General features: G+C 34.7%; 1 protein-coding gene across 3 annotated transcripts in view; it reads left to right on the top strand.

Annotated features, from left to right (window-relative positions):
• Positions 1-10,647, top strand: part of LOC123549433 (uncharacterized aarF domain-containing protein kinase 5-like) — a 28,013-nt gene extending 17,366 nt beyond the window's left edge. For all 3 annotated transcript variants that reach the window (XM_053545380.1, XM_045337533.2, XM_045337532.2), the window contains exons 11-13: positions 447-521; positions 920-1,132; positions 7,407-10,647. In XM_053545380.1, the coding sequence (XP_053401355.1) occupies positions 447-521; positions 920-1,132; positions 7,407-7,422 (304 nt within the window). In that variant the 3' untranslated portion in view covers positions 7,423-10,647. The remainder of the gene's footprint in view (positions 1-446; positions 522-919; positions 1,133-7,406) is intronic.
• The last annotated feature ends 2,845 nt before the right edge of the window (positions 10,648-13,492 follow it).

Here is a 13,492-nt window from a genome sequence, read left to right as displayed (position 1 = left end):
CCCAGGTGCCTGCTTGTGGTGAAATAACGCACGGAGGGGCACCTGGGGTCTTCCTCCACTATCAAAAGCTGGAAAGCCGCCATATGACCTATAATTGTGTCGCAACAAAATAAATAAATAAAATTATTATGACTTACACTATGCATGCTGATATGAGAGCACCACGATACAGTCTTCCGAAGTTTCCAATACATCTTTTAAAAGTGCTGTAATTTTGCATAACAGCCAGTTAATAAACCAATATACTATCAATATTTATTGGCAGAATTATCAATTCATATTTTTCATGTTAAGAAAACACTACAGGAAATGTTAAACATGAAAATGTAGGTGTGTCTAAAATAAGTCCTGTAGTGCCAAAAATTTCTTCTTGATAGTACAAAATATGACAGAAAGACTGCCATTACTGTATTTACATAGACATGTGATTTGTTGAATATTTTTAGGAATATGAACACTGTTCGAGCTATATTAAGGGAACATGGTAATCCAGTCGACAGATATGGTATCATGGCAAAAAGGTAAGAGTGAAACATTTCTTGTATTCTTTTATCATATATAATCATTGTGTCATTCTTGTAGAAATTGTTCTTGTTTTGGTTTAGCCCTTATCATGTGGGATACCATTGATTCTACTTTTGCGACCAGTGTAGATCATGATCAGCCTGCAAGTCCATGCAGTCTGATCAAGATCTGCACTGTAAGCCATTCAGTCAGTATCTTTTTGGTAAGCACCCCCTTTTAACACTTAATGGTACTGTCCAAGTTGAAAGATGGACAATTTAAATCTAAAGTATGTGAAGAAGCCTTTTCTGACATGTTTAGGGTAAAAAAAAATCCAAGTTTAAACTCCAGTGATATGCAAGTGCTAATCTTTATTAGAAAATGATATAGTAAATATGTCTTGTTTTATTTACAGTGCTATAACTGGCACATATCGTAAAGAAGCTGAAAACATCACTGTGATATCACAAGCCCAGGCCTGGTGGGAAAGGGTTGTATTTGACTACCGGGTGAAGGCCGAAAGTTGGAAACTTTGGTTGGCATTTTTGTACTTACGGCTTCTACAGATGCTTGGCAGAGCACCAGCTATGGAAAAGGTGAAAAGCTTCATGGAAACTGAAGAAAAGAGGTAAACTTTTGTGATATTTATGTTCTATTTGTGTAACTAATAAACCATATTCACAAATGAAAGAGATAGCTTACAAAAAATGGAGCTTTGCTGCACTGATAGAAGGGCATTAAATTAATCATCTGATACTTCATAAAATTTGTGTTTGTTATGCCCCCAGCATCTGCTGATGCCGGAGGCATATAGTGATTGTCCTGTCCGTCCGTCCGTTCGTTCGTCAGTTCGTCCATCCGTCCGTACGAGGTTAACCAAATGGGACCGTTTCGTCTAGCATCAATACCCCTTACTAGAATGACTTGATACTAATGCAGATGTAACCTGTGACCATTCCTCATCTTCAGACATCACCTGACCTCAGTTTGACCTTGACCTCATTTTGGACTTAGGTTGCTTTATATGGGCCATCTCTTGGTTAACCAAATTGGACCGTTTCGTCTAGCATCAATATCCCTTACAAGAATGAATTGATACTAATACAGATGTAAACTGTGACCATTCCTCATCTTCAAACATCACCTGACCTCGGTTTGACCTTGACCTTGTTTTGGACTTAGGTGCAAAATCTATCGACAAGGATGCCACTGGGGGCATCAAGGTTTATTGAACGCAGCTCCTTGTTAGCTCACTGTCACAAAGTGACAAGGTGAGCTTTTGTGATCGCGCGGGTGTCCGTCTTTCCGTCCCGTCCGTCCGTCGTGCGTCCGTATGTCCGTAAACTTTTGTTGTGCCAACTTAGAGGTCACATTTTAGGAATTTTATGAAAGTTGGTCAGAATGTTCATCTTGATGATATGTAGGTCAAGTTCGAAACTGGGTCACGTGCCATCAAAAACTAGGTCAATAGGTCTAAAATGAGAAAACCTTGTGACCTCTCTAGAGGCCATATTTCAAAAATCTTCATGAAACTTGGTCAGAATGTTCACCTGATGATATTCTAGTCAAGTTCGAAACTGGTCACGTGCTTCAAAAAACTAGGTCAGTAGGTCTAAAAATAGAAAACTTGTGACCCTCTAGGGCCATATATTTCACAAGTCTTCATGAAAATTGATACAGAATGTTACCTTGATGATATCTATGGTCAAGTTCGAAACTGGGTCACATGCGCAAAAACTAGGTCGTAGGTCAAATATAGAAAAACCTTGTGACCTCTCTAAGGCCAATATTTTTCATGGGATCTGTATGAAAGTTGGTCTGATGTTCATCTGATGATATCTAGGTCAAGTTCGAAACTGGGTCTGTTGCGTCAAAACTAGGTCAGTAGATCAAAAATAGAAAACACCTTTGTGACTCTCTAGGGCCATAATATTTCACAAGATCTTCATGAAAATTAGTCAGAACGTTCACCTTGATGAATCTAGGTCAGTTCGAAACTGGGTCACATGCCTTCAAAACTATGTCATAGGTCAATAATGAAAAACCTTGTGACCTCTCTAGAGCATAATTTTATGGATCTGTAGAAAGTTGGTCTGAATGTTCTCTTGATGTAATTAGGTCAAGTTCGAAACTGGGTCATGTGCGGTCAAAAACTAGGTCAGTAATCTAAAAATAGAAAATCCTTGTGACTTTAGAGGCCTATATTCATGAGATCTTCATGAAAAATTGGTCAGAAGTTCCCCTTTGTGATATCTAGGTCAAGTTCGAATGTGGAATCACTTTGTGATCAAAACTAGGTCAGTAGGTCAAATAATAGAAAAACTTGTGACCTCTCTAGAGGCCATATTTTCATGGTCTGTATGAAAATTGGTCTGAAGTTCATACTTGATGATATCTAGGTCAGGTTTGAAAGTGGGTCACGTGCCGTCAAAAACTAGGTCAGTGGTCAAATAATAGAAAAAAACCTTGTGACCTCTCTAAAGGCCATATTTTCATGGGATCTGAATGAAAATTGGTCTGATGTTTATCTTCAGATATCTAGGTCAAGTTTGAAACAGGGTCATGTGCGGTCAAAAACTAGGTCATTAGGTCTAAAAATAGAAAAACCTTGTGACCTATCTAGAGACCATACCTTGATGGATCTCCATAAAAATTGGTCAGAATGTTCACCTTGATGATATCTAGGTCAAGTTTGAAACTGGGTCAACTGCAGTCAAAAACTAGGTCAGTAGTCTAAATCATTAAATTTCTTTAAACCTCTCTAGAGACCAAATATTTTCAATGATCTTCATGAAATTGTCAGAATTGTATCTTGATAATATCTAGGTCAGTTCAAAACTGGTCACATGAGCTCAAAACTAGGTCACTATGTCAAATATAGAAAAAAACGACGTCATACTCAAAACTGGGTCATGTGGGAAGAGGTGAGCGATTCAGGACCATCATGGTCCTCTTGTTTTTTTTCTTTTTATACTGTGTGAAATTAGCAATATCTTTTAAGAATTTTTTTTAACTCTGTGGTTAGGTTAGCAGACTAATTTAAGATGAATGAGCTACTTTTGGAAAACAATGTTGAAGCCACAGTCAATGCAAAAGATAACATCTCAACAAACAAATGAAATTCCTGTTTCAAGGTTTTACTATGGTTTTACTATAATAAGAAATTCAGAAGTTTATGTCTGGGTGAAAGCTCTGCTTAGACGGAAACCACAAAATTTTTTGCAGAATAATTAAAATGACTTTTCAAGATATTTTGTCTAGATTTGCTGTGACTTTATTTCTAGTGATATTGCAAGAGTTTCATATTTCAAATTAAGGAGAAATACATAATAAGAAAGGTTTTCTAGTGTTGTTTCTATGTCTGAAAGTAGGATTTATTTTCATTTTAATGTAATTTCAAAATAACCATATATAGATTACAAAGAGCAGTTACTGTTATATAATTTAATTTCGAGGGCATGAAATGTCATGGTTTTGGCAAAAACCGCTATTTCTTGGCCATATAAATTCACAGATTCCAACTTCTGAAGATACAATACATGGGAAATAAAATTGAGCTGCTCCATGAGAAAACCAAAGTGCATTTGCAACCAGCATGGATCCAGACCAGCCTGCGCATCCGCGCAGTCTGTTCAGGATCCATGCCGTTCGCTTTCAAAGCCTTTTGTAATTAGAGAAACCGTTAGCAAACAGCATGGATCCTGACCAGACTGCGCGGATGCACAGGCTGGTCTGGATCCATGCTGGTTACAAATGCACTTTGTGTTTTAATGAGGTTATATATATAATACTAAGATTTCACGTTAATGAAATTCATAGATTTTTTTCTGTTTAAAATGATTCTAACCAATATCTAAAAGATAAAATCACAATTACATAGCCAACTGTAGAATTTTGAAAGTGATTTTTACCTCTTTTTTTATATCCATTTACAGTACAGCATTTTGATATCGGCCCTTTTTATGTGCACAGTAGTTAGTCCTAAGATCTAGAGTGCACATTCTCCTTAGGTAGACCTGTTGTTTATAGCTTAAGTTATACATACATGATATAGCTGTAATAATATAACATAAATGTATTATGAACAAGTCAATAAAGTATATGTTCTGTTCAGTTCTGTTCTTAATATAGCAATAATACTTTGTAGTACTAACTTATCAGTACCAAAAACATTTTATGTTATAGCTAACTTATTCATAACTCACATAATTTATTGTTTTTTGTTTCGTTTTTGTTTTTATGTAACACTTAATAAAAATTAAAAGTGTAAGTTTTCGGTAATATTTTGTTGAAACTGATTTAGCTAACATTAGAAACAAAAATAAATTATTTCAAGATATATTGAGCATGGATTTGTACTTACCATAACATTAAGTCCAGATTTGCACATGAAGATAACTTATCTGTTTCGAAATATTTTTTCAGGAAGTTAAAATTTTTGCCTTTAAGTTCAAAAGTTTGGCAAGAATTGCTTGAAAAATACAGTGAGGAATTATTTATTTGTCTTATTTTGTTTATTGGCAAGGAATTTCTGGTGAAGAGATAAAGAATTAAAGGATTAATTTATTAAATGCTTAATGCCTGTGCTGGGAAAAAATGCATATAAAACTGGTCTTTATGCTTTAAGGAGTCGGACCAAACCTTCTCTACTTTAGTGACATATGTTACCAGCAATAAATTTCTTTTGAATTGTGTTTTACTGGTACTTTGGCCTTTAAAGAGAAATGCAAGTTTTTTTATGCCCCCGAAGGGAGGCATATAGTTTTTGAACCGTCTGTCATTCTGTCGGTCTGTCAGTCTGTCCGCAATTTTCGTGTCCGGTCCATATCTTTGTCATCGATGGATGGATTTTCAAATAACTTGGCATGAATGTGTACCACAGTAAGACGACATGTCGCGCGCAAGACCCAGGTCCGTAGCTCAAAGATCAAGGTCACACTTAGACATTAAAGGATAGTGCATTGATGGGCGTGTCCGGTCCATATCTTTGTCATCGATGGATAGATTTTCAAATAACTTGGCATGAATGTTTACCACAGTAAGACGACGTGTCGCGTGCAAGACCCAGGTCCGTAGCTCAAAGGTCAAGGTCACACTTAGACTTTAAAGGATAGTGCATTAATGGGCGTGTCCGGTCCATATCTTTGTCAACCATGAATGGATTTTCAAATAACTTGGCATGAATGTGTACTACAGTAAGACGACATGTCGCACGCAAGACCCAGGTCCGTAGCTCAAAGGTCAAGGTCACATTTAGACGTTAAAGGTCATTTTTCATGATTGTGCATTGATGGGCGTGTCCGGTCCATATCTTTGTCATTCATGCATGGATTTTAAAATAACTACGCATGAATGTGTGACACAGTAAGACGACGTGTCGCGTGCAAGACCCAGCTCCGTAGGTCAAAGGTCCTAAACTCTCACATCGGCCATAACTACTCATTCAAAGTGCCATCGGGGGCATATGTCATCCTATGGAGACAGCTCGTTTTTTATTGGTTCCCCCTTTTCCTGACAGAAAAAAGCTTGGTCCTTAGTTTTGAATAAATTGTCAGGATACAAAATAAGTGAAATTGAGCATGGATTAAGCAGTGAAAATGACCTCACTGTAAGTACTTTTTCCTGGCACAGTTGCATTATATATGTCCTGAAGTAGCAGAACTCAGCAAACCAAATATGCTTGTAAGATACTGACTTTCACATTTTGTAAGCTTTTCTGATCACTTCACGTCTGCTCAGTCTTTCTCAAAATTGTACTTTATTAAGTATACAGATGAACTTTGTTCTCTCAAACTCGATGGAACAGACAAAATTTGTTTGAGTTATTGGTAGTTTGAGCCATTGAACAATATACATTATATAGGAGTTTTGCCGGGACCTGACGATATCCGAGCTAACGGTAGGGTTCGGTTTATCTGTGTTCGAGAGAACAAAGTTCCACTGTATATAGAAGCTGTTCTATCACTTACCTTATGATGTTCCTTTAGGTTTTGGATCTGAGTTCTGCAGCTACAGTGTCATGTTACTAATATGTTGATATGAAAACTTTGGTGGATATTTCTTTATAGATACTTTTCAGGTCAAGTTCAAATACTAAATTTGTGTATAAGGCATTTTTATTACCACACATTAATCTTTAAAGAAATTTCAGTGCACTTCAAGGTAATGGTGAAATGATAATTAAATACTAACATATTTCAAATGAACAGTTTCTACTAACTCTTGTTAAAATTTGCACATCATTTTCACCTGTCACCGCTAGGGTCAAATATAGAATAAACTGGGTACTGTTGAGTTTTATCTTTGCATGAATATTTGGTTACAAAATAGCATTTTGTTGCAGCAGTGCAAAACTGTTATAACTGCATATCGATAAAGAAGTAGATACAATTGTATTGCATTGAGGTAAAATATCATGAATTTGCAAATTAATTACAACTGACTGACTTTAAGAATAAGAAAGTGCTGAATGATGGATCCTTAAGTTGAGAAAAAAGTAAGAAGAAAAACCCACCATGTATACATTGTGGTTGGATTATCATAATGGTGATCACTAAATGGCAGAATTTGCCCCTTTCACCCAAGTTTTTATTGACATTTTATATCTAATCAAATATGATAATTGGTGAAAATTACAGAGATATTAGTATCAAATATGATACTTGGTGAAAATTACAGAGATACTAGAATCAGATATGATACTTGGTGAAAATTACAGAGATATTAGATACTACCATATTTATTCTATTATATTTCTTGCCTATTTATTAGTTTTTATGTCAGGAAAATACCATTTAGAAATCATATCAGGTTTTGTGTTACTTGAGCTTATAGTCTTAAAAGTAGAGCACAAAACAGGAATGAGATTTTGCAGGAGTTTAAAATGTGAGGATATTTTTCAGGTACGAGACTATGTGAAGAAGAGGTTAACTTATCCAAGCTTGGCCTGTGATAGAACTTTCTGTCTTCCAAGTAACAGTGATATAAGGGGCACCCAGTTAATGCCAGACACAGAAGAGGTCTCGAAAAAGACAGCATGGTTACCATGGTAACAGCATGACTTGCTGTCAGTTGGTGATAAAACTGACAGTTTGTGACTTAAAGATATGTGAATACTGATATTGCGGAAATGAAATGTAAAACAAAAATTACAGAAAAATGAAATATAGCATCTACTGGAAAGAAACCTATTGCCAGATAGGACCATTTGAGAGACAGAAGGAAAAAAATCCAGTGAATGTTGTCCAGACTCTGGTACACCGCCAGTCCAGTTATTTTTAGCTTGACTATTCGAAGAATAGTCTAGCTATTCTACTCACCCTGGCGTCAGCGTTACACCTTGGTTAAAGTTTTGCATGCAAGTACATATGGCTATCATTTAAAGACATATAGCTTTGAAACTTATTTTTTCTTTTCCTAGGTCAATTATCAACCTCACTGGGTCAAGTCCCATAACTCTGACATGTATTTTGGCCAAATTATGCCCCCTTTTGGATATAGAAAATTCTGGTTAAAGTTTTACACGTAATCTCCAAAACTAATGCAGATATTAAATTGAAACTTCACATGTGTCTTTGGGGTTATGAAACTAGGTGATAGCATCAAGTCCTATAACTCTGACATGCAATTCAGTCAAATTATGGCCCCTTTTGGACTTAGAAAATTCTGGTTAAAGTTTTCATGCAAATACATATGGCTATCATTTAAAGGCATATAGCTTTGAAACTTATTTTTTCTTTTCCTAGGTCAATTACCAACCTCACTGGGTCAAGTCCCATAACTCTTGCATGTATTTTGGGCAAATTATGCCCCCTTTTGGACTTAGAAAATTCTGGTTAAAGGGTTGCATGCAAGTTACCATCTGCAAAACAAATGCAGATATTGAATTGAAACTTCACATGTTTCCTTGGGGTTATAAAACTAGTTGATTGCACCAAGTCCCATAACTCAGACATGTATTTTGGGCAAATTATGCCCACTTTTGTACTTAGAAAACTTCTAAAGTTTAGGTTGAAACTCTATTGATATTTTAACATTGGATTAATATTCCTGCTTCTGTGACAACGATTCGAATAGTCAAGCACTGGTTGTCTTATGGACAGCTCTTGTTTTATTTATGTTTAGAAATTCCAATTTTGTTGTTGAATGTTCAAGCAACTAAGCACGTAAATGTATAAAGATATGTTACTAATTTCTGGTTGGCCAGATCAAATGTTAGAAAAACAACTGAACTTGGAAATATTTTTACCATTAATCATGTTGCTATTGGAAAGCCTGGATCATAATATTATAGTAAAAAACAATGATCGTTATAAGATACGAATCCAGGTTTGCTGTCAGGTGCGTTATAATCTCTTGATAAAAATAGCAAACTATATATCAAGACTTTGGTTGTTAGCTAGGAGTTAAAGCAGTGTTGTGTTTCTCTCATTTTTTAAAATAATGACTGAAAATACACTTAATGAATATTGAAATATGATCAGTGCAGTGTAACTATAACCATTAATGCTTTATTTAGTCTTTTACTGGTCTGATCTTAAAAATAAATATTTTACTAAATGCACTTTAAGATAAAGCTCTTCTGACAGGGTCATGAAAGACTTGATCTTATATTTTTAATGAACAGATTTTATTTTTCATATTTTGAAGGAATGTTTTTATGTTTCACCATTTTAAATGATTTTAAGTCTTCTTGAAAATGTGAGCAATTAAGAAAATTTGGACCAGTATCATATTGGTGCTTAATGTTGTTGAACTTTAGATATGAGACAGTTAAATAAAATATATCTTTTTGATATTTTTATTCCATATATTATTTAGATTTATTATTTAGAGTATTTTACTCTTAGTATGATACATGTATTGTTTTAAAGCAATTAAAGTGGCTAGAAATATGAATATTGTTTTTAAGCAGGTATAAATAGTCTAAAATCATAAAGGAAGAAGGTTGTATGAAATTCTGATCATATCTTGTTGTCATGGATACATACAAAAGTACATTTGTATTTCACAAAATGGTCAAGGGAGAAATCTGATATTTACAGTAGTTATGAATGTTCTGCAATTTAATTGTTATTAAACATGTTGATAAAGGTTCGTACATTGATTGTGGTAGGAAATAATAAGTGCTCAAATATCTCTCTGGTGGGTGATTAAATCTGTAACTGATAGAATGTTAGAAAGGAAATGATCTTATATATTGTCTTTAGGGAATTAATTCTGTGTGCAGAAAATAGAAATGTAGCAGGTTAAATGTTCTCTTCTGATTTAAACTAGTTTGAATTTCTTATATATTTGTTCAGTGTTTTATAAGTGTGACTATGTGTAGTTTCACATGTAATATTCCATTTGCACTGCAGTATGAAGTTAGGCATTTTTGTACCCCCCGACAATAAAGTTCAAAAGGAAACAAAACTCTCTTTTGCATTTTACAAAATTATGCCCATTTTTCATCTTTTATATTAATTTAATGGACAAGGCTGTTGAACAGTTGAGCGTTTCTGCCCTCCGAAAGCTCGTGTATCTATACCTAGTACCAGAATGAGCAGATAATATCCAAGTCCTTTGAAAAACCTTTCGTGAGAAAATCACCATTTTGTGAACTTTTCATGAAATAGTTTCCTTTATTGAAACACATGGTAGATAGTTTTCAGTTAGATTGCTATTCTTTTCTATTAGCTTATGATCCAAGTTAAATTGTTTTGCCCTTTCAACAAAACTGGAACAGATCTATAATTATATAGAATGTATTAATGTCTGTTTTTGTTTTACACGTGGTATGTTGTGACATTTTCTGTATGGAAATTGTAATATTCTAAATTGGTTGTTTATACACATGGCAGAGAGTGTGGTTTCCCTTTTAGTGTAATGATCTTTTTGCTCATACCTTTTATCGGAAAAATATCGGTCATTTTTTGTGTTTGTTTATCGAAGCTTATTCAAAGTCAGCACCATAACTCATATTGGTGACTTCTTCCAGATGATACAAGATGATACAGTTGGCATTCTGATGCTTTGTCACTTTTTCAGTGAAAACTGTTTCTCTGTGCTAACACTGTACCATATACAGTTCTGTTCTTGTGGAATTGTGCATGCCAAAAGGTGTACTTTGGATAAAAATATATAAAAACTAGCATTTAGATTCAGGGTTTTTTTTTGGCCGTTTTTATAGCCATTATTCTCAATGCCAAAAAGTATGTATTTTTCCCAAAATGAGTGCAAAAATTCCCAATCTACATTCTGAAAAAATTCATCAAAATTGCACAAACATTGACCAAATTATTGACAATTTTGTAATGGAAGTATGTTAAAGAGGTTGTACGATGTGAAACAAGTGTAAGAGAAAGTGCTTAAACACATCCTTACTATATCCTATGGGACTAAGTATTTCCCAATTTGGAACATTTACGAGTCAAAATTCCCAATTTTGAGGGTATAGGCTTTGTTCCCAAATTAACTAGAAAAACCCCTGAGATTAAAATAGAATTTAGAAAGAAAAAGATGTAAAAACAAAACTGAACCAGACCAGTTTAAAGTTTCATAAGGCATTTAGTTTTATGTTAAAAACAGAGACACAGCTATCTGTTTAGCTGTTATGCATAATAGCATAATCAGAAAAGCACCACTTTCATTATTCCATATGAACATATACAGTTTGAGAGTTAGAGCTATAAAGGGAGGTAATCATAAAACAGTTGCTTTGATTATATTTTAAACTATATTAATCAATATTCAAACCTTTGGCAAATATATGAGAAAACAGTTATTGAGGATAAGATAGGATTTATACAAGAAAAAGACAAGTTTAGTGTTTATAAAAAATGTGCTGGCCACATTTTAAACAAAGGTATTAAGAGCCTTTGAAACTCAAAATCTAAAATCTGGAATGGTTTGTGTCTTGTAGCCATATTTTAATATATTTGTTGCCTGTTTATATGTGTATCTCCTAGATAAAGATTTCATCTGTAAACCCAACATTATACGTGTATGCAGGTGTGCATCTTTCAGTTATAATTTATTAACCCCATAATTTATATAAGTTCCATTTATATATTTTCCTTTAAAAGCATGTATTATCTTAAAATTCTGAAAAAGTGAACTGAAATTAATTAAAACTTTCTAGTACTACTTTTATTTCATCCATTTGTTTTTGTTTTTTTTTTCAGTGGTATTATTTTGAAATCTTGTTTATAATTTGTTTGTATGTAACAAAAAAGAACACATTTTACATATTTATAAGCACATTTCTGTTATTTGAGCTGCACCATGAGAAAACCAACATAGTGCATTTGCTGCCCGCAATGAATCCAGACCAGCCTGTGCATCTGCGCAGTCTGGTCAGGATCCATGCTGTTCGCTAAAGGTTTCTCTACTTGCAATAGGGTTTGAAAGCGAACAGTATGGATCCTGACCAGACTGCACAGATACGCAGGCTGGTCTGGATCCGTGCTGGCCACAGATGCATTATTTTGGTTTTCTTATGGTGCGGCTCATTTCATTTTCATTGTTGCATATTGATGAAGGTTCTGTAAAAAAGAATTTTTTTTAGTAATGTGAAACCAAATGAAGTTAAAATAAATTTATATACAACATTCTAAATGTCATTACCTTTCAAACTACATAAAATTTATAGACCTTTTTGTTTGAAACATCATGGCATGAGTGTGATAAATGTATATTTAGATACTCTTGTTGAAACAGATGCTTCCATAACAAATAGTAGTACATAAAACTAAGCTACTGAACCTTCTTGAGTCCGAACTTTCTTTGGTATCATTTGTATTTTCTGCCTTTTCTCCTTCAGAATGCATGATAAACAGGGGCATTAATTATTCTCATTCAACTTCTGTAGCTTTCCTTATTGTGGTTCTAAAAACATACGGAAAGCAGCGGACACAAAAATTTGGGACAACAGTTCAGTTTGATCTGTTATGTCTTGATGTAAATAATTCTAGATTTTTAGCTCACCTGTCACAAAGTGACAAGGTGAGCTTTTGTGACCGCGCGGTGTCCGTCGATGGTGCGTGCGTCCGTAAACTTTTGCTTGTGACCACTCTAGAGGTCACATTTTTTGTGGGATCTTTATGAAAGTTGGTCAGAATGTTCATCTTGATGATATCTAGGTCAAGTTCGAAACTGGGCCACGTGCCATCAAAAACTAGGTCAGTAGGTCTAAAAATAGAAAAACCTTGTGACCTCTGTAGAGGCCATATATTTCACAAGATCTTCATGAAAATTGGTCAGAAGGCTCACCTTGATGATATCTAGGTCAGGTTTGAAACTGGGTCACGTGCCTTCAAAAACTAGGTCAGAAGGTCAAATAATAGAAAAACCTTGTGACCTCTCTAAAGGCCATATTTTTCATGGGATCTGTATTAAAGTTGGTGTGAATGTTCATCTTGTTGATATCTTAGTCACATTCGAAACTGGGTCACGTGCAGTCAAAAACTAGGTCAGTAGGTCTAAAAATAGAAAAACCTTGTGACCTCTCTAGAGGCCATATATTTCATGAGATCTTCATGAAAATTGGTCAGAATGTTCACCTTGATGATATCTAGGTCAAGTTTGAAAGTGGGTCACGTGTGATCAAAAGCTAGGTCAGTAGGTCAAATAATAGAAAAACCTTGTGACCTCTCTAGAGGCCATATTTTTCATGGGATCTGTATGAAAGTTGGTCTGAATGTTCATCTTGATGATATCTAGGTCAAGTTCGAAACTGGGTCACATGCCATCAAAAACTAGGTCAGTAGGTCAAATAATAGAAAAACCTTGTGACCTCTCTAAAGGCCATATTTTTCATGGGATCTGTATGAAAGTTGGTCTGATTGTTCATCTTGATGATATCTAGGTCAAGTTCGAAACAGGATCATGTGCGGTCAAAAACTAGGTCTTTAGGTCTTAAAATAGAAAAACCTTGTGACCTCTCTAGAGGCCATACTTGTGAATGGATCTCCATAAAAATTGGTCAGAATGTTCATCTTGATGATAT

This window comes from Mercenaria mercenaria, chromosome 6 (genome assembly GCF_021730395.1).
Source record: "Mercenaria mercenaria strain notata chromosome 6, MADL_Memer_1, whole genome shotgun sequence".
In the NCBI taxonomy this organism is placed as follows: Eukaryota; Metazoa; Mollusca; class Bivalvia; order Venerida; family Veneridae; genus Mercenaria; species Mercenaria mercenaria.
This window is presented reverse-complemented; position numbering and strand designations above follow the sequence as displayed.